General features: G+C 34.0%; 1 protein-coding gene across 1 annotated transcript; it reads right to left on the bottom strand.

The window, feature by feature from the left end:
* Window positions 1–3057: 3057 nt before the first annotated feature.
* LOC133303566 (T-complex protein 1 subunit zeta 1) lies at window positions 3058–11062 on the bottom strand. The gene is made up of 15 exons (XM_061503487.1): window positions 10891–11062; window positions 10728–10791; window positions 10475–10610; window positions 9725–9876; window positions 9526–9573; window positions 9278–9370; window positions 8078–8184; window positions 7142–7256; window positions 6924–7010; window positions 6435–6639; window positions 6174–6268; window positions 5272–5340; window positions 5073–5180; window positions 4804–4922; window positions 3058–3269 (listed from the first exon to the last, which is right to left on the bottom strand). Exons 1-15 carry the CDS (start codon window positions 11022–11024, stop codon window positions 3194–3196), a joined length of 1608 nt encoding a protein of 535 aa, XP_061359471.1. The 5' UTR covers window positions 11025–11062; the 3' UTR covers window positions 3058–3193.
* Window positions 11063–21817: the final 10755 nt, after the last annotated feature.

Below are 21817 nucleotides of genomic sequence, written 5' to 3'. Positions count from 1 at the left end.
ATTCACTGCAATTATAAATTAATCTGTTGTTTTAAGAAACAGGGGAAGAGTTAGTTAGTTAGTTAGTTAACTCGGAACGAACAAAAGGGATATAAGATCCATCGAAATCACGCGTACGACTTCGCACACGTATGGGTCGCAATAAAGGTAAAGATTCTTGACAAGAAGACCACTAGTGCCTTGAGCTTGAGTGAGAAGCTTGAGTTCAATTTTTGTAAGCTTGAGTTCCATATCAGTCTCTTTAGCAACTCCATCAATGTACCCTTTGAATATCACCTGCATGTTTTCCACTTTTTCTTCTTCTCCTGCCAACATTGTCGATATCAAAATGAAGAAAGGAGACCTACACTTCTACTTCTACTTCTACTTCATTACCCACTCACTGAAAACTAAGCATGTGACCGTGATAGGATTTGGATCCTATTTTGCATAACAGAAATTGAAGATGACAAAAAAGCAAAGTTAAGAAGAAGAAAGAGGCGAGAACGATTAGTTTATTACAAACAGAAAATGGGTTTACAACATTCTACACAATTCCCTTTTCCCTTTTATACACCAACTAACTAACAGTATTCTGTTACAACAAACTCACAATTATTCGATTATTTACTACCCTTTATTCATAATTTGCCTTTTTTGCCCCTTACTCATATCAAACTGCTAAGCTTCCTTCAACGATTACGTATTAACAACCGAATTTGGTTTTACGAATCACCCGTTAAACCCATAATCCATGCATGTTATAGGCCTGTTCATAAGCGTTCGTAGCAATTGGAATATAGAAACACTGAATATTACTATAACGGCGGCAATTCGAGGATGCTGTGAACTCCAGAATACAAAGAGAGAATTGAAATCAATTATCCAGTATTTTGATAAAAAAGAAAATGCCACTTCCCTCCTATTTATCATTCATTCTGTTCAGTCCTATAATAAAGTTATTGGGCCTCATAATAAGCCCAACAAGTGCTGTAAGTGTGTATGCAATCCACGTGGTTCTTCAGGTTTCACATGTCTAGACTTCAGTTTCTCTTTGCATGAGTCACATAGTCACTCAGCCACCCAGGCCTCATCTTCATCCTTGCTCCTTGTCTTCTTATAAGTGTTGTCTCTAGTTCCTGAGTTATATTCACATGATCGTCACTCATCCTCGCCTCTGTTTCCTGAGTTATATTTACTGCAATTATAAATTAGTCTGTTGTTTTATGAAACAGGGAACAGTTAGTTAGTTACCTTAGAAGGAACAAAAGGGGATATAAGATAATTTTATAATAATAGATTTAATCATATATATATATGATGCATATTGAATTATTATTTGAGTCCGTTGTTATTTGATTTCATCTTTTATATTAAGTTATATATTTGTTTTTTATTAAGTGTAACGTCCGGTCGCTTCAAGAATCAATGACTATCCCCACATACTAACACGAGACTTTTCAGTGTGCTTTTTCCTCACTCGCACACTTCCCGAAAAAACTTCCCAGAAGGTCACCCATCCCAGAATTGCCCCAAGTCAAGCACGCTTAACTATGGAGTTCTTCTATTCTAGGCTACCGAAAAGTAGATGCATCTTGTTAGTATAGGTAGTACCAATTAATTCTTATAAGTTATCCCAAACTGTACAGTTTCATTCCTGCACAGTCTTTGGAATCACTCTCTTTCGGGTGTCGATTCGATTCATTCATGCATGTAACCCCCCAATGGAAGCCTGTCAGGAGCCGCTCTTTGTCTGTGCCTCTTTGCACCGGCGATCACTCCCTGCCCTCATCAGCGCTCAGGATGTTACATTAAGATTATCAGCTTTGCTGACTTTTGTGTTTGTTTGCTGCAATGATCCTACGGGAGAGCAGAGTTTCAGTGAAACAGGTTCCAAAGGATCGCGCTAGAGTTAGCCTTACATTTGTCCCTGTACAAGTGCAGCGGTAATATTTCCCCAAATTAGTTTTAGATTAGCTTCCGCAATATTTCTATTATCATAATTATATAAAACGTGAATTTTGACTATTTATTTATTAAAAAAATGTTTTAAAAATTGTTAGAAATTTGGGGGTGTTACACTCAGCCACCCAAGCCTCGTCTTCATCCTTGCTCCTTATCTTCTTATAAGCGTTGCCTCTGGTTCCTGAGTTATATTCACTGCATGATCGTCATTCAGCTACCCAGGCCTCATCCTCGCCTCTGTTTCCTGAGTTATATCCACTGCATGATCATAACCCTCCATGCTTGGATTCGTATCATGCTCGCATCCCCAGTCATCAAATTTGACTATCCTTTCTTAGGCAATTCAAAACATTAGCTACCTTCTCAGCAATGATTAAGACTTGAATTTATAAAAGCTTAAGCAAACCTGAACATTCTCCTTTAAATTATGTATACAATTTAGTCTTTCAAGTATTCAAACTCTTCATTTTAGCTCTTTTGGAGATAATAACAGGAGTAAAGCCATATCAGTTTAAATAATTGAAAAACTAAATTGTCCTATAATTTAAATCAAGGACTAACTTACAAGAAAAATATTGTTAGGGATTAAAGGGAGAAATTTTACTAAATAAAGGTTAGGGATTAAGGACGATTATAATTACTAATCACAATGAAATAGATAATACTACTTTTAGTTATAAAAAACAGTTTTTTTGTGAGTCTCCTCAAGGACCTCAACCATTCCTTCCCCCATTAGACTAGAGGGCATAGTTTTTCTCCATTTCATCATGGGCTTAGGCACCCGGGTTCCTCGAATAACTAATATTTTCTTTTGAAAATCTAATTCAGTGTGACTGATATTTCATAAAAAATATCAAGATGATGCCACCTTGTAAAAACTATGTCTGGAGTTGTTGGTTTAGAGAGAGAGAGGATGAAAGTTACTTCTGCACTTCATGAGTTAAAACAACAAAAACATTCAAAGATAAAGCACATTTTCAACTAGATCTACAAAATAAATTGTGCTTACAAATTTCAGTCATAGTAGACCTATATTACAAAGTCCTTGAGAGAGAAAATAAATAATATGACGGGATAAAAAAAAAAAAAACCAGAAACAAAAACAATGTTCCATTTTCAAGGTACACTCCAGAGCCAGATAAAAAGGAGGGAGTCATAACAGTTCCAATGAATGCTGCTAGCACCTCGTAAAAAGGGAAGTTCAAGGCACACCCCATTCAAAAGAGAAGCTTCGGGCAAGAACGAACATCTAATTTGGCTTCCGCATGTTACGTCCAGCACGAATGACTTCATCCACCAATAGCAACTGAGATGCTATAACTGGCCTGTATAAAATGGACGGATAAAAGACATATAACTACGTAATTTAACCAAACCAAAGCATATGAAACTTAATGTTCTGGCGCAAATATATGGAGTTTTAAGATGGTTGCACATCCTGATAAAGTTTTAGATACGCATTGTTGAGTGTAATAGATCCATTACCATAAAAATAATAACAAAACTAGATGCAAGACATAGAACATAGATGATATTATTTAATGTCCTTTCTATTTTTAACTTAAATGTAATGACTAATGGGGGGCACCGGGTTGGCTCAACTTGCAAACTCACAGGTTTGAGTTTTGAGCCAAACTACAAGGCATGGATTAGCTTATAAGTTATGTCGCAATCCACCCCACCCCACTCCACTGCACTCCACTGGTAACTAGTGGTGGAGACAGAAGACAATAGAGTATTATGTTCTTGATACGATCCCTAATAATAAAAAGTGTTGAGTCAACAGGTGGTTAGTTATGTGAATAATATTCCTTCTTTCTATTAGGTGGTTAGTTATGGGAATGATATTCCTTTTTCTAGTTAGGGTGTATTTTGCTGAAGTTGCCATATAATGGATTGGGAAACATTGTAAAGGCATCTTGGAAAGTTGGGATTCTTGGGCTCTTGGGAGAGAACCAAAACCTCTCAAATTGTTCTGGATATCAGTGTTTGTATTTTGTTAATTCTTAGTCTTGTAACTTTGTTGTTCTGTAATTTCCCTTTTCATTTATTGTAAATTTTCCTTGAAGTATTTTGATCTAACTAGCTATCTTCATTTACCAGTATTGTAATTTTTCATATCAGTAATGCAAGTTTACGTTTCCATTCAGAAATTCTCAGCTGTTGTTGCTATTTTTCAGGTTATAGATTTGAGGTCTCTATCACATAGCTGAGGATATCTTATCAATTCCTGTTTCTACACCATCTGAATCAGCATTTACTTCAAGCTCTAAAGCCTTTACATAGTTCTTTACAATCCACCACTTGTGGGCATTGATTTGTGCTCAGAAATGGTTGGGGACTCTCACAAAATCTATTTATCAACATCCTATGTGAACAAATGTGAAATTAAGAAGATAGATGAAAGTGCCATACAGAATCCATTCAATTTGTTTGGTCAAATATTCGTAGTTTCACTAATGTTTCATGGTTTCTTTTGGGTCGTAATTATTTTAACTGTCTGACATATAGATGTTTGGAGGAGGTGTCACCACCAGGCAAAGTTGCACTTGTTATATTTATTTCAATTTAGTACTATGTAGTTATGTTGATTTCATTTGAGACTTATGATTAATTCGAGACATCTTATATTTGTTTCATTTGAGATTTCGTTATACATAATGAATTTTTACTTTTATTTCTGTAAATGAACTTTTTTTAATGGATGTTAAACCCACTAAAGTATGGGTGGAAGAAATTTCATGACCCAAGCTAGTTCCAAAACCAACCCAAAAAATGTGGGTGGGAGGGAGGGAGGGAGGGAGGGGGGGAAGCACATTGATAATTTGATGGTGACAGATAGTCAAGGTTCAACCATACCCTGAGTTTATGATTTGGCGCTTCACACAGTAGTTGTCAAAAATACCCTCCATTTGAGGGTCCATAGGTTCTCCTGTATGTTGGCTCAATCCCACATTATTCCCTCTGTCATGCTCTCCCTGAAACAGTATTCAGCAAGTACAATAATAATGCCAATCTTTCTTCTACTTTATATATAATGCCAATCTTTCTTCTACTTTATATGAAGATATATATACAATAACAATAGGAAACTGAAGACAAGTACAGTAAATTTAAGGGAAGCATACCGTAAGGGCAATAATCACATCTTGAGTGTCAAGTCCAGAGTTTTCAGCAAGTGTCTTAGGCACCACAAGAAGTGCATCAGCAAAAGCCTCAATACCAAGTTGTGCACGCTGTTTCAAGGTTATAAACATGGGTGTTGAAATATGTAACTGACAATTAAAGAACTATATAAACAAGGAAAACCTGAGACATTAATATTACCCCTTGAACTGTTTTCTTAACTTCGTTGATCAGATATTGTCTAGCAGCAACTTCAAAGGCACCAGCACCCTGAAAATGGGCAGGAAATGCACCTCAAGTCAATCACAATGACCATAACAAAAGGTGCAAACCAAAGTTCTGTATTGGAGAATATATAAAATCTATAAAGTACTATTATAGAAAGCTAACGGCATAATTGCTTGGATCCAACGTCCTTGAAGCTGTACCATTTTCTTTCATATTATTAACTACTTGAAACAAGTGGGTTCAACTTGAAGCTCAAATATTTATAGACATAGATATAGCTCTTGAAGCTCAATCAACTATCGGAACAAATCAAAGTTATTTCATCTAAATATATGAAAAGCACTTTCTTTTTTCTCCCAATTAGATTCATTCACCCACTCAAGCATATGTGACAGGATGATTATGTGAACCTTATTGCAATAATGTAAGATCAATGTTTCCTGCTCATGTTTTGATATAACTCAGTTAAGGACATGCTGAAAATATGTAAAATTCTATATTAATATTTCCTCATTTTAAATCAGAAGTGCACTGGTTCTCTAAACCATGGTGCAACAACTAGATCCAGAAATTCTTATCTAGCCATACAAAGAAAAAGAAGACTTCCTATTTGATTCATTATTTTCTGAAACATCTAACTATGCCAACCATCTCAGCAACCAGAACAAGTATTTTGTACCAAGGCTAAACCATGTTGTTGGCATTTTAGACAACAGCCGCTAATTCATTTGGAGGAAATTAGCACAAAAAATGGAGTGAATCAATAACATGGGCATGCCATTGACCTAGAGAAGAGAAAAATTGTACTATACAGGTATCAACATAATTGATTGACTAAAAACTCAAAAATAAAATAAAATAAAATAATATCTTACTAAGACAACAGATTCATCTTCAATGGTATTCTTTACTGCCCTCAAACCATCACGAACAGCATCTTTAATCTGAGCTATTGTGTGGTCATTAGGACCTGTATCATCAATATGACAGCATTGCAGATTAGCTCATCTTAAATGCACTGGTGGCAATAAAATGACACAAAATTTGCTCCAAAAATGTACAGCAAACATCATGCAAAAATAATAATACAGAAGGATCTGCCTGACAAACTCACTATGGGTGCAAGGACAGTGTACCTTTGATCAAGATAGTGCAGGAAAAAGGATTCTTAACATTTTCCACAAATGTATATTTCTCTTCACCAAGGACATGCTCATATACCAATCCTGCCCAACCCAGACATTCAGGGGTTAAATCATCTACAGAGTTTACTGCCTCTCCTCCACAGGCCAAAACCAATCTTTCCATGTTTCTCCTCTTTGCTCTCCGAAGGGCAATTATCTAAAACACGAGGACAAAAAGATAAGACTATAAAAAATAGGATAAGGAAAATATAACATGTCGGGTTATGAGTTCACACCACATTAGTAATATACAATTGGTGCCATGGGGTATTCCAACAGTTAATCAGATTATTTCATAGTTTACATCATGTATAAGATTTTTTGACGAAGAGGCACGTCATATGGCGTTTCAAGATAGTTTCCAATATAATTTAAAAAAAAAAAATTGAACATAATGATATGTTACTTAAACACTACCAAAAAAAAAAAGTTGTTACTTACTCCTTCCCTTGCAAGCATGTCCAGCGACGGGGGATCAATTCCTTTTTGGTTGATGACAACAAAATTGCTATCATTATCAGAACAAACCTGCAGACATAAGTATGGAGGCAATTAGACGAGCAGTGAGATAAAATTAAATTATTATGACAATGTAGCACAGACAAAAACTTATGGCCACAAAGCAACGTGTAATACATATAAGAGAAAATCTTTTCTACCTTATTTTTCAGTTCAATGATTCTTTTAACTTTTTCATCAACCTGACGCCTTTCAGCTACAACCATAGCCTCTCTCTGTTCCGCATTTGAGTAGAAAAAACCTGAATTTATTTCACTGAGAGGAGAAAATATTGACTTCATTAGTCTCACAAAGTATCCAAGCTCCAACAATTCAAGAGAACTAATGAGTTTAGATAGGTTGGACATCTGAGACTGAAAAACCATAAAATGGATACAGCATTGCCTAAAGTGATATATAACTGTTGACCAAATAATGTTTATTAGAAATTATTCAATTTATCGTTATAAAGCCAGTATGCTACAGGAAATAAAAGAAATATATTTCCCTCGTAGCACATTTGGGCTTAATTTGTTTTCAGTTAATAAAAGCCTTTTTTAGAAACAGATAGTAAAAAAATAAAGGTCAGATCAATGGGAAAGACATTTTAAGTGAAAGTATCCAATTTTCTCACTTAACACATGAATGCTTGTATTGTTTCAGATTAACAAATACTTTCTTAGTAAGACAGAGTAACCATAAAACTCATACTAACGAGAACATTTCATGTGAGCATAATCATTTCCCTATACAGCATATTCTGTCTGAAGAAAAGAAACTACACAATCACCAAATTCTAGACCAATTGAGTAAAGCTAGCAACAAGTGGCAATCAACAGAAGCAAGACATTTAAATTTCATAGTTTTCTGATACTTGTATTTAACCAATTGAGGATAATTAAACAGTCCATACATTAATTTAAATCATTCAACGTTCTATAACAGGCTTATTTGGGTCAATCAATAAAGGAATAAGTATGATCGTCTCTAGACTCTTGAAAAGCACTGCCGTGAGTTAATAACAGGTGAAAAAGAACCAAATAACTCCCATTTTAACTGTGACATACATAAACACACATAAATATCAGCTTGATTACCTCTTCTCATATTCCAAAGATACATTGCATGTCAAGATATAGCAGTTCTCTGCACGTCGCTTCATGTCCGGGTGCCTAGAACCATGATCAAGGACAAGACCCTCAACCTAGAAAAAAAATCCAGGAACTGATTGATTGCAAGAAAGAGTAATTTGAAAAGCTGCACAGGTAAACCTAGTACATAAAGCACACTACAAATGTCTACAATTACAAGCGAATTAGGACAAAGCCGGTCAACAATAGTTGAATACAGGTTGCTATTTCGGCTATTGCAGATAATGAAAATTGTCTGGGCTACAGTAGCACAAGTATTGTAGCTTTGTTCATTTATATTTTATTTATGAGTTCAGATTTTATCAATAGCAGAAACTTTTTTTCTAATTCCCTTGATTTCTAATCAGAAGATAGTCCACTTTGGCTGGGCTTTAGATCTCCTTACAATTTTTTCCTCTTGCTAATTCTCTTCACTGCTACTGATTGAATCCTTGGCCTTTTGGGTAATCAGAGCCAAATTCGATCAATATTAGTTATTGCAGCACATAAAGCAAGAGTTAGTAGGCTTATCTAAGCGTAAGAGATAGGCAAGATATGATGAATGTCGTATGCAAGACAGAAACCTGTCTCGAAATAAAGTTCATTCTCATGGAGATTCCCAATTCCAGAAAGTTGCCTAGAGGATGAATTCAGAGATGGGGATGATGAAAACTCCTTTTGTCCTTCATCAACATGCTATCTAGTAGTATGTGAATGTGGCAAACTATACAGCAAATGGAAGTGAAGAAAGATATGCTTTCAGCACAAACTAGACTGCATTTGACCGCAATAAACAAACTTGTTATGAAACTATTAAGCATTTACTGGATTTCAATTCTGAACCTAGCCAAAGTCCGATCTAACTGGTTTTTTAACAAATGCAGGTCAGGACAATGATTTTAGCCAAAGCAAAGCCTAAGTCTTAAACAGTCACTACAATAAAAAGGGAAGTCCCTGGTTAATTAAGCTGATTTCCTATCACATCCAACTTTTACTTGAGTAATATTAAGTTGAGAATTTCAATTTGCTAGCAAAATAATGATGGAAATGCAATAACATCCTAGATGTATACATTACATCCAATATGACACTTGAGAAAATTATCAAAATAATATACAACTAACTAAACCCAGTGAGCAAAAGAGTGAGTACAATCATGAAACATACCAAGCGTGTGTCAACATCAAACTTGTGTCGCATGTGCATAATCTCCACCATAAACAGATCAATTGCTTCCTCAGGATTTCGGATGCATAAAACCTATCATAGAAAAATCACAAATCACTGAACACCTGGTTGTGAAATGTCCAACAAATCAAAATCTACTAATTCAAATGACCAAACAAAATAGACAAATTAAAATTTCATATTTACAAGTACTCAAAATAAATGTCAACACCACAATGTGAACTCACCGCATTAACAATTATATCAGTCAACTGATCTGCGAGTGCCTCGTACAACTGCAAATAAGAAGGAAATAAATAAAAATATATATATAATGCATAGTGAAAAATTATGTTGACAAGTTATTTGTTCATTTTGTCTGAAATATCAAAGTATGATCAAATGTCATCTAAAAGACTAAAACAGATAAAATAAATTAAGATTTACCTTTGTCCTCAGGGTTGTTCTTGCTACCATCTTCAGAACCTCTTTATCAGGCTCATCACCCATCACAACAGGAGTCTTAAACTTTTCAAGGAATTGCAGAGTTGCCCTTTTTGCAATCTCAAAACCATCAACCAATACACGTGGATGCATACCTGGATATCCATATATCATATTAACATTTGTTGCCAAGGATTAATGCAGAAAACATAGAATGGAAATGTTCATGCACTCGCATTTTAGGGATATCTCTTGGCTCCTAAAACTATTAGGGAACAGGATTACATTTATCGCCTTTCTTCAGCATACATCTCATGGTTGTTTCAAGGGGATTGTGGTCAGTGACATGCAAAGAGATTGACCAACACTGTCACATTTTTGAGTTCTCGCATGTTTTGGATATATAGCTTTTTTTTAATCTGTTTTGAAGGATATCTTATCATCACCCTAGTTGCATTTTTCCTCTTCTCTGAATCTCTCCCAAATCAACTTTTTTTCTATTAAAAAAAAATCCCATCGACTAATTACTAAAAGCAGAAAAATTGTAATGGTGATTCATATTTTTCAGTGGAGCTGGGGAAGTGATAAAACTAACAATATAGATATGAATTAAGATCAATAATCAGATATTCAGTCAGGGGTACAACTACAAACACACAATGTGTAAAAGTGGTGCAAGCAGTGAATAATAACTTAATAGCCACTTAGAAGTAAAAAATAAAATAAAAGCAGCACTGTTACAAATTAATTAACCTTCATCAATATAACGCTCAGATTGTTTCATAAGTTCGCCAATGAAGATGACAGTAGAAGTGGTGCCATCTCCACTAATGTCATCCTGTGCCACAGCTGTCCTAGCAATCATAATAGCCGTCGGATTTTGGATTTGCTGAAGCAACAACAAATGAAACAAGATCAACATTCTACAAAATTATACATAGCGGTTTTCAAGTAATCGTATGCGTAGATCGCAATAAAACAAAAGAAGAGTGACGAAAAAACTGACCATCTCTTTCAAGAGAGTGTTGCCATCTTTGGTGAGTTTGATATCACCAGCGCCACCAACGAGCCTGATTCAGAGAAAGAGAGAGAGAGAGAGAGAGAGAGAGAGAGAGAGTGAGGGAAAAAGGAGTACGAAAAAAATGAAATGAAAAATGTAGATAAGATACATTTTGATGGTGCCCTTGGGACCGAGGTTAGTCTTGAGTACATCCTGCAAGCCCTTGGCGGCATTGATGTTCATGTGAAGTGCCGCCGATTTGTTCAGCACTTCGGCGTTAGGGTTCAGCACTCGCAGAGACATCTTTTTGAGAGGAACAACGAAACAAATGAATGCTAAGTGTTTGAAATAGAGGAGAAGGCGAAAATGAAGAGCATACACAAGTGGGGTTTTTAGGGGTTTCAGTTTCTGGAACTCACTCTGAACGGCAGCTAGATGCTTCGCGTTTATAAGCGACTGGCAAAAACGCCTTGTCGTTTACGCTCTCTTTCTTTTTTGTTTTTTTGGGGGATTGCGAACAATTTTAATGTCGTGGGTAAAAAGGCCACCGGGCTTGACCTAATAGTTCACTTCTCGGGCCCATGGTCCATTTAGTCACACATGAACATGCATTGTATTCAAATTCTAAGTATTACTTGGATGTGGGTAGAGTGCCTACGTGACCTAGTTTCACATTGGTTTATCAAGTTTTGGGCTATTATCTTTCAACATTTAGCTTTACTGTGTCCAAAAAGTGACCTTAAATTTCGGCTCACAAAGTTACTTTAATATTAATTTGGATAACTTTTTTAACCAAATAATAACGAGATAAGTTATACTTACAATCTTTTTTTTTTACAACCTCTTACAATCATATTTTAACACCGTTGATTTTCGCCAATCAACGTTATGATTTTCGCCAATCAAACTCATTAATTAATTATTATTTCACAATAAATGATAACCATTGATTGACAGAAATCAACGGTGTTAATATATGATTGTAAGAAGTTGTAAAAAAAAAATTGTAAGTATAATCTTCCTCAATAATAATATTAATATAATTTAACTTAAAAGGCAAGCATAATTAATTGTTAGTGAATAAGTTTTTTATTTCAGGTAACACAATAATTAATCAAGTATTGAATAAATTTTTTTGTAATCAACTGGATAAAGTTTAAGGGAGAGAGAGACAGAGAGAAGCTGTAAACACTATGTTAATCTGTGTGTATTTACAAAGAGAATGCTACATATATTTATAACTTTAGGATTGTATAGTATTGATTACAAAAAGAAGAAAAATAATAAAAATACAATTAGTTACAATGATATTAATTGTAGTAACTATGCTAATAATGTGTTAATTACACTAATATGTTACTATATTTATTTATTTATTTTTGGTAAGTTGCATTTGGGTAGTAATGGATCTGATTTGCACCGTCACTCCTTGGAGTTTTGTTTAGTGGTTTTGCTTAGGGGTGCTAAACGAGCCAGGGGCCTTTGGCTCGGCTCGTGAAGGCCTGAGCTTACATGTCTAAAATTGATTGTTGGACCCAGGCTTGGACTTGTATAAAAGCTCGTTTAATAAAAAGGCCTCAGGTTCTAATTCAAAAGTTCGGCCTTAGAGCCTCTCAGGCTTGCCTAATATATTTTTATTTTATATTTTTTATACTACTTGTGATAGCACTCTCTCTCTTCTCAATTCATTTCATCCCATTTTATTAATTAAACAGACTTTTTGAATGATTTTATTTTATATTATTCTATTTGGATATACATTAAATTTATGAATATTTATGGAATTACTAGTGCTGTTGATTGTAGATTTTGTTTGGGTAAATTTTTGTTGTTTTATTTTTTTAAAACAGGCTAACAGGCTAAACCAGGTTTTTATTTTTTGTAAATGAGTCAGGCCACAGGCTGATATTATATTCGTAACAGGTAACAGGCTAGGGCCAATCTGACACATTTGAACACAGGCTCGGCCCGTTAAGACCAAAGCTCGGCTCGGCTTGTTAACACCCCTAGTTTTGCTATCTCTGCTCACGTTATAACTTTTGTCTTGATCTACCTGCTAGCAAAGAATATACAAGGGTATTGTACCAAAAAGAAAAAAGAATATACAAGGGCATCTTTATGTTCTAAGTAATTCATTATTGTCATGAAAAATTTTCTTCTTTACAATGTTTGAAAATTGTAGGCATTAATTTTTTGTTGTGTCTGCATGCATGCATGGATTTTTACTTTTATTTTTTTGGTGCTAATTGATACATTTTGCTAAGGAGAATGCTATAATGCTATTTATTGCATGATTCAGACCATGTCTTTTTTGACTTATTGGACAAGTCTTGATAGTGTGATCACACATATTAATGTTATTTGTCACATTTTCATTTTCTTGATTGGACTTGCAGAATTCTCATGGAACACATCATGGAGGAGGGTCTGCTGGGCCTGAGGTTGAGTTGCTGTCTATTGCTTGGGCTAGAACTGTTGTTGCTGAAGACAAGGAACTTTGGCATGGGAAAGTTGAGTCTTGATCTCCAACAAAAGCGAGTTCTATGTAATGAATTTCAATTTTGTCTGTTAAAGATATATATAAAATCATTAATATAGTTGTTGGGTAAAATTACATTAATAGTTTTATATATCTTTAACATGTCCCCTTGGAGCTTTGTCTGTACTGCAAATCAGAAGATGATTAATGATTATGCTTCCTTTTTTAGTTATTTAAGTCGTTTAAGTGCATATTGTTTGGGGGGGCTGGTAGTAATCAGAAGGAATCACTGATTAATAAAGGATGTGTCAAACACCAATTTCTTAATATAGAATTTTCAACTCCATCCCTAGCTAAAATGAATAGAAATCTAGAGCATTCTGATGAGAGAAGAAAGTGACACTTTAGGTGAAAGGGAAGTTTGATCCTTCTTCACTGTCTCAGTGGTTTATCTTTGCTCTGGCTACACACATATGGACAGAGACAGTCAAAAAGGTGAAGAAGAAAGAAGGGAATAATTAACCTGAAGAATAAAGATAGCAACCCTTTTGTATACCAATGGACTTTGAACTTGACAGGCTCATATGGATTTGAGGATCAGAAGAATATTGACTCTTACCCCCATGACACTTGTGTAAGGTGAATGTGACCCATTGTTCTGTACTTGGGTTCCACCGCACAATTCAGTACAGAGATTGGAATTCTTCAAAGTACTTCTCTCCACGACGTTAAGTTAATTGCATGAGATTTATATTCTTGGAATAAAATCTACCGAATGGGACCTACTGAATTTTGAAGACTTTTCCATATACCAATTAAGGTTGATCTAAGAAAAGTTTGCTAATCCTCTGCCAAACCAAAAACCCATGCACAAATAGTAAAGCATTATTTAGTCTGGTACTTTCGGTTAAGACAGCAAAGTTAAAGGGTTAGTGGAATCCTGAACCTTAATTTGATTAAAGATACTGGGCGCGGCGTGTGCATAATAAATGGAATAAAAACGTGGATATTACAAGATATGTATCATATTACATTGACATGGAGATTTTCCCTAAGGTAGAAGAGAAGTAGATTCTTATTATTAACTGCTAGCTAGTTTATCTTAATTCATGCAATGTATATGAAACAAAAGCAAGATACAAAACTTTTGTGCCTCCGCATTTATAATTTATATGTGCCCCATAATCCAAGATAATTGCGCCATGCGTTATATGCACACCTTGATGTGAAGAGTGTAAAAAGTCTTACCTGCCGTTATTGACATTGTTCAATACAGTAGTGCTAACTGCCAAGTGTTCGATTCAAATTGTTCAGTGCAATCCTAGCTATAAACACCCAAGCATGATTAACATTTCAATTCAAGACAATGTGTGGATTCTTTTTTTAGACCAGACAATCGGACAGAGCATGAGGCTTATCTTTTTCTTTCCTCCTTTCTTATCCTTTGTTACTTCTGCTTGCTTTATATAGGAATTACATATTCCCTAATACCTAATTATTTGGTTGAATTAAAAAATAATGATAGCTCAGTTGACACCAAGAAACTGAACAGAGGTAAGAATACAAGTGTGTGTTCAAACTTTCTCCGTATCGTTTTTGGGAGAAATTTAAAGTCTTAATCTCAAGACTCACCTCGAATTAAACTAGTCGCGAAGCGATTAACCGATCGAAATATCTCAAAAAAGAAAAAAAAATCTTCCCCCAAAAAAAAAAGTTATAATCAAACTTAAAATCAGTAGTAGTCTCATATTTTTATCCTACAAGCAAATTTAAAATGATTTTATTTTTTAGATATTTTACATTTTCACCTTGGACTAAAGCAGACCCTTGCACTTTTAAGTTGTAATTATTATGTAAGTGGTTTGGTAATTAGTGTTTTACAAATAAATATTAGTCTTTTGGAGAAAAGACAAAAGCAGTTAGCTAAGATAGTCAAGAAAATTTGTCATAAATGTTTGGCCCAAAAAAGGATAATTATATATAAATGAAAAATTTTTGATGCTTTCTTGTTCTCTCCACCTTTTTAATGCCACACTAATTGGCTATGAAGTACCGACACTTCAAAAATTTCGACGTGTCGTGTCCGACACTTCCCGACATTCTCAGACACCCCGACACTCCAACGCACGTTGTAAAAACTCAAAAAAAGGTTCAAAGGTTGCGTTATGTTGCATTTTTAGTTTTAACTATTAGATTCGTTGGATTACTATTACTATTTTATTGAATTTAATATAAATATTTGTGATATCTTATGTTTATTTACAAAATTAATGAGTATTATAAGTTTGGCTTTATTTTTTTGTAAAATTATAAAATATTAAATATAATATACGCAACATAAATTAAAAATATTATTAAATATCAAAACGTGTCCTAACATATCGAAATCTAACATTTTTTAAAATTAACGTGTCGTCGTGTCGTATCCCGTGTCAATATCGGTGCTACATAGCTAGTTGGTGAACTTCGTCCCTTTTTTTTATTTTTGTATATTATTCCTTAAGATATTAAAAGCTATTCAGAAAGTCTTCATATGCGAATATATTTATCTATGTGAATATATATATATATATATATATATATATATATATATAGGAAGAAAATTGTCATCATTTTGGCCAATGAACCTTTTATTTTACAGAAGAGAAGTAATTATGCACAATATATTAATTTAAATAGATAAAAAAATTATTCTGTGATTTATTTATTTATTTTTTTGAACAATATTATGTGATTTTCTCTCTCCGTCTCTCTCTAAAAAAATTGTCATCATTTCAATGTATTCATGCACATTGTTTCCAAATGGAATTCGTGTACAAGCAAAGCCATATTTGAATAGTCCAAACTCCAAACACATGACAATGGGAGGGAGGAAGAATAAGAACTTTTTTTTGCCAGGTTGATTGTTTTAGTGTACTTTCGTTAGGGGCGTTTGGTAGCTGGTATTTTTCAGAATTTTCGAAAAATTAAATTTTTTTAAATTTTTAATTTTCGAATATTATGGTAAACCGAATGTTTTTATCATATTTCTAAAAATTGAGATTCCCGAATAAAAAAAAATTCCTCTACCAAACACCCCCTCAATGTATTATGCTATATACGGAGAAAGTCAAAAACCCTTGAAAGATTGATTAAAAGGGAAATATTCTTATACAAGTATAAAGAATAAAATCCACTAAGCCACTACAGTAAAGCCGACACGTTTAATCTGTGTTCTTTATCTTCTCAATAATTTATATTTATGAGCAAATCTTCAATTTCATTTTTTAAAGATTTTTGAAATTAACATCAATTTATTGGTTTTCAAAATACTAGTCGGAACAAATTATTCTTCAAATAATATTTATCATGGCTTGACGTTAATTTCGTTATAATCTTTTTTTGGTAAGCAATTTCGTTATAATCTACCTTTGTATATTATGTATAGTTTCATTTTTTAGAATAATTTCATCTCTTAGTCTACTTTTCCTTAAACAATGACCTATGTCATTTTTTATTTTAAATTTCAAATTCAATTTCTTTTAAACTAGTTATACATATAATCTTTTTTATAATTTAAAATATTTTTTATTTTAATTTATTATTTATATTCTACTTGAATTAATAGTTTATATTTGTTTTATAATTTTTTTCTCAAATTTTCTTCTTTCTTAATTTATATTTTTAAATTTTGTCAGAATTAATACCCGAGATAAATATTAAATTTTCGACTATCTAGATGTTAATAAAACTATCATTCAATGACCAAATTAATATAATAAAATTTTTAAAGTTTAATTGATGTTACAAAAATCTTCAAAAGACTAAAATAGAGATTCTCTTAATTTTCATTTTCCTGAAGCAAATAAATTGTTTTACTTCTTTTCAATTTCTAAAAGGATAAACAAGAAAATTAGAATAATAACTTCGAAGAAAATATATAGAGGGCATATTTGCAAAGATATGGGATATTTAAAGAATAAAGTTAACTTCCATTCGCATGTACTTGGAATTAGAGGAATATCCGTTTATTGCTATGGTCTAGATATTCAGGTCAATTCCCAATCTGTTTAGTAACTTCTAACGTAAAATCATCAATTTCGTGGATTTATAAAGGAAAGGAAACAAACACTTGATGTCGGCAGCACTGAACCTATACTGCTATTTGTTATTAATTTAGCTTAATTAATTTAGCTTCACCCCAGCCTTTAGGTTTTGAATTGAAGTGATACTTACCATGATATATATGTGATTAGAAGGTTACGAGTTCGATTCCCACCGCTATCTACTTTTAGTACAAGGTAAACCAAAAAATAAACATGTACGGCATAAAGTAGATAAAAAAAATAGACTTGTGTCATATCTACGCTTTAAGCCCAAAAAACTCTTACGTGAATGATTGTGTTAGAAAAATATAAAATAATTTATATAACTTCACCCAAACCTTAAGATTTTGGGTTGAAGTGATACTTATCAGTTATCACTTATCACTCTCAAATACTCAATTATTCCAAAGCTGGAAATTATCTTGACGTGGGCTAAAACTACACCTCAAATTGGTCAGGAATCGTTGATTGGATAAAGTTTAAGAGGATGGGAGGTTATTCATTCTTATGTCTTAGCATGTCACAATACCAGTCTTAAAAGGTTCACAGTAATATTGATAATCTATTAATCTATTAACAGGTTAATTAGTCTCAACTTGGTGATCAGTCATATAAATTAAGCCAACTCTTATTTGCAGATTGTAACAATTTAAACGCTAATTAATAATCTTTTGGGGATTATAATCTATAATACCTTCGAAGACACAGACAAAAAAAGATTGCAGAAGGATAAGCCGGTCCTAGTTCACTTTATGGATTGGGTATCAAAATCTCAAAACAGATAAGCCATGTCTATATTTTCCTCCTTATATGCAGAAAAAAAAAAGGTTACAGAATTTAAATCTCATAATAACGGTGCAAGTTGTTACTCATGCTTGTTACGAAAGTAACGCGTGAAATGCTGCATTGCATTCACCTCTATCAGATAAGAATAATGTTTATCCTTAACATTCATTCACTCATTCAATCAGATTCGCCATGTTTTATTTCACACTGGGATTGGCAAGTAACAGAAGGATTTGGGGTTTTTTTTCCCACTATTTTGCCCCTGATTAAAATAAATATTACTAGTATACCCCTATTTTTATACTATTTAAAAATTTCAATCTTTTACTAAAATATAACACCAATTTATCCATGTTTAATCGTTGACGGGATGATTTAATCGATTACTTGAATCATGTAATCGATTATTTTGTGGGTGGATGAAATAATCGACTACAAGGCTCTTGTAATCAATTATTTCGAAGCCAAAAACGCTATATCAATGGGTTTCAGCCTCATTTTTCATATACTCATTTTCTATACGAAAATCTCAGTCATTTCTCATCTTTATTCCAACTCATTAAGATTGCATTTCATCCCATATCTATAAACCTTTAACCTAGCTTATGAAATTATTGTCATTACACTTACGTATTCCAAGTTTTTTTCAAAAATTGAACCCAAACCAAACCCTAATCCCATTTTTGCCTGAAAGATGAGCTCAAGTTCAAATACTTATGTTGCAATTATCTACCACAATGGGAGGCAATTTGAAGGTCAATGGTTCCAACTTTGAAGGACAAACAAAAATGATGCAAATCAAACGCGGCATAACATACAATGAACTTAAGAGGAGAATTCATAAAAAATGTGGGTTCAAAGACAACCAATGCATTCATCCTTGATAGCCAGGTACGAGACTAGAGATGGGTATTACATTGGGAACGATATCAATGATGATGAAGATATAAATTGTGTCATAGAGGCATTTGTTAACCGAAAAGAATAAAATTTTATTGAGATATATGTTGAAGTTAATTATGGTCAGCCTTCATCTTTGCCCATGCATACGAACACTTTACGGTATTTTGGTCAAGAAGATAGAGTTGACGGTTTATCTGCATCTTCACAGATGTTAAGTCAGATAACATTAAGGGAAAAAGAAGAAGATAAAGAGGAGGATATGGACATTGATGAGGAAGGAGAACCCGAAAGTGTTATTCCATTAGGTGATTCATTAAATACTGACATGGAGGGTGATTTTGATGCTAATATGAACCCAGTAAATCTAAGTTTCCCGACATAGTCACCACTTCATGTTGACCCAGTTAATAGTGGTAAGTTAGTAAATTCCAATTTTTGTTTAACGTATCATATTTATCTTATTAATGCTTCTGACGAAAATTTCATGGTTTAGGTGTAGTGCCAGAGATTGAGCTATTTTGGAATGAAAGCCATCATTATTCTTACATTAATTGGGCACGCCCTAATGAAGAGATGTTGTATGGTGATGATGAGTTGTACGATGGTTAGCAATTTGAGGATCCATTATATGTGCAACAGGAATTTGATTCCAAGTCTGAAATGCAACATGCTGTGAAATTATTTTGTATGAAGGGTCATTATACAACCATAGTTGCAAAAAGCGATGAGCACAGATTTATGATGAAATGTTGAAATCATACTAAAGGTAGTCCCTAGTATGTGAGGGTAATCATACCTAAGAATGGAAATAAATGAGTGATCCGTAAGTAGGGTAAAGATTACACCTACTTGAAGCAGCAAGGTCTTTCTCAGGATCATAGACAACTGAATTTTAGAGTTTATATGTTCAGCCATTATAAGTATATTTTGTATGGTGTGCAGTTATATAGGTTTGTTTATGTTATTTATTTAGTGAAAAATGTTGATGTAAGTATTAATAACCTTATTTGTATTTGATAGGGATATTAAAGGAAGATCTTTCACTTCAACCAATTCTGATCCAAGAGAGGATACAACATTTGTATGGCTACAGAATATCATATAGGAAGGCTTGGAAGGCAAAAAAGAAGGACATTGTGAAGATATTTGGCGACTGGGACAAATCCTATGCATTCTTGCACATTGGTTGACATATATGACACAATGTGTTGTGGGTTCTGCTTTCAAGCTTGATATAAAGAAATATTTTGTCCATCATCGGCTTGTCAACGATAAGGTTGTGTTTCATAGGATTTTTTGGACATTTCACAAGTGCATTGAGGCCTTCAGATTTTGTAAGCTGATAATTCAAGTTGATGTCACTCATTTGTATGAGAAATACAGAGGAACTCTTTTGATTGTGACATCACAAGATGGAGATGGATATATGCTGCCAATTGCCTTTGTTGTCGTTCCTCCCAGGTGAGAAGTTGGAAGATTGGTCATGGTTTCTTAACCTTCTTCGTTTTCATGTAACACAAAGGCGAGGTATTTGTCTAATATCTGATTGTCATCAGAGCATCATATTTGCGATCTCAAATGTCCATCTTGGTTGACAGCCTCCAGATGCCTATCATGTGTTTTGCATGAAGCAATTTTAATATTAGGTTCAAGAATGTGAAATTGAAGAAAGATTTGATGAAATTAGGTATAAAATTTCATTTATATAAACTCTTTGTGATTTTTGATTCAAAGTTTGAAATATGCTAATGCTTTGAAACTCTTTGTATTGTAGGGTACGAGTTCAAAGATTCATTTTGACACGGAATTTCAGGAATTTCAGGACACTAGCACAGAGGTTGTTGCATGGAATGATCAAATTTTGAAAGAGTAATGGTGTATGGCTTATGATGAGGAGGGTCAAAGGTTTGCTCACACGACGACTAACCTATCCAAGTATGTGAACAAGGCCCTCAAAGTGCACATAGTCTACCGATAACAGCATTGATGAAGTGTACATAAACTAGACTTGTTGAATATTTTGTCAAAAAACGTGATGAGATACAGGATCATATGGCAGAAGGAAAGAGAATTTCAAAGAAGGTTGTCAAAGCCATACAAAAGAATGAGCAATTGGCAGCAACATATTGTGTTGTGTTTTCCACTACACTCACTCCTTGTATTTGAGATCTCGCATTGCTCCAGTAGACGTTTTTCAAACTTGGCATTCCAGCCTCTAACCATCTTAATACACTTAGTCTCCACAGAACACCAAAATGTTGCATATCCTCTAAATGAAGAAGACATATGGAGATGCACCCTTAGCCTTAGCCTTAGTTTGATGCATACAAATGCATATATAGTGCCTCTAGTTGACCTGTATGTTGTGACAGATGGCCTACATTGCAACAAAGTCACCCTCCAGCACCCTTCCATGATTGAAAGCTCGTGGAAACAATGTGGGTCATGATGTAGAATAAAATGCGAGCATCGATGTTAAGCAACCCCACACTATAAATAGCATGAAACCCATGCACAATATCATGCCTTCTGGTCTCGTCCACAATATCCCCCCGTACATATACATCAATGGAGGCATTGCTTTCTATGTCATAAAAGGCTGCAGACTGAGCATTAAAATCGTACCCTAATAACTCCATCTATATAAGAGTCGTCATCATTATGTCTGCGCCGCAAATGTGAGACCTCAGATCACCCTATGAATAGTTGGGGTTATAATAGAAGGCCCTCACCATAACCTCTGAATAGGGACTCAACATCTCTGCAAGCACTCTCATATGTGACTGCTCCAACAATGCTGTTAAATCCCTCCGTAAAAAAAATGCTGAATCTAATGACTTCGG

This window comes from Gastrolobium bilobum, unplaced genomic scaffold (assembly GCF_033153095.1).
Source record: "Gastrolobium bilobum isolate Gb01-03AN ecotype WA unplaced genomic scaffold, APGP_CSIRO_Gbil_v1 utg23698, whole genome shotgun sequence".
Lineage (NCBI taxonomy): Eukaryota > Viridiplantae > Streptophyta > Magnoliopsida > Fabales > Fabaceae > Gastrolobium > Gastrolobium bilobum.
Note: the sequence above shows the minus strand (reverse complement) of the source record. Positions and strands in the feature narration are given on the sequence as shown.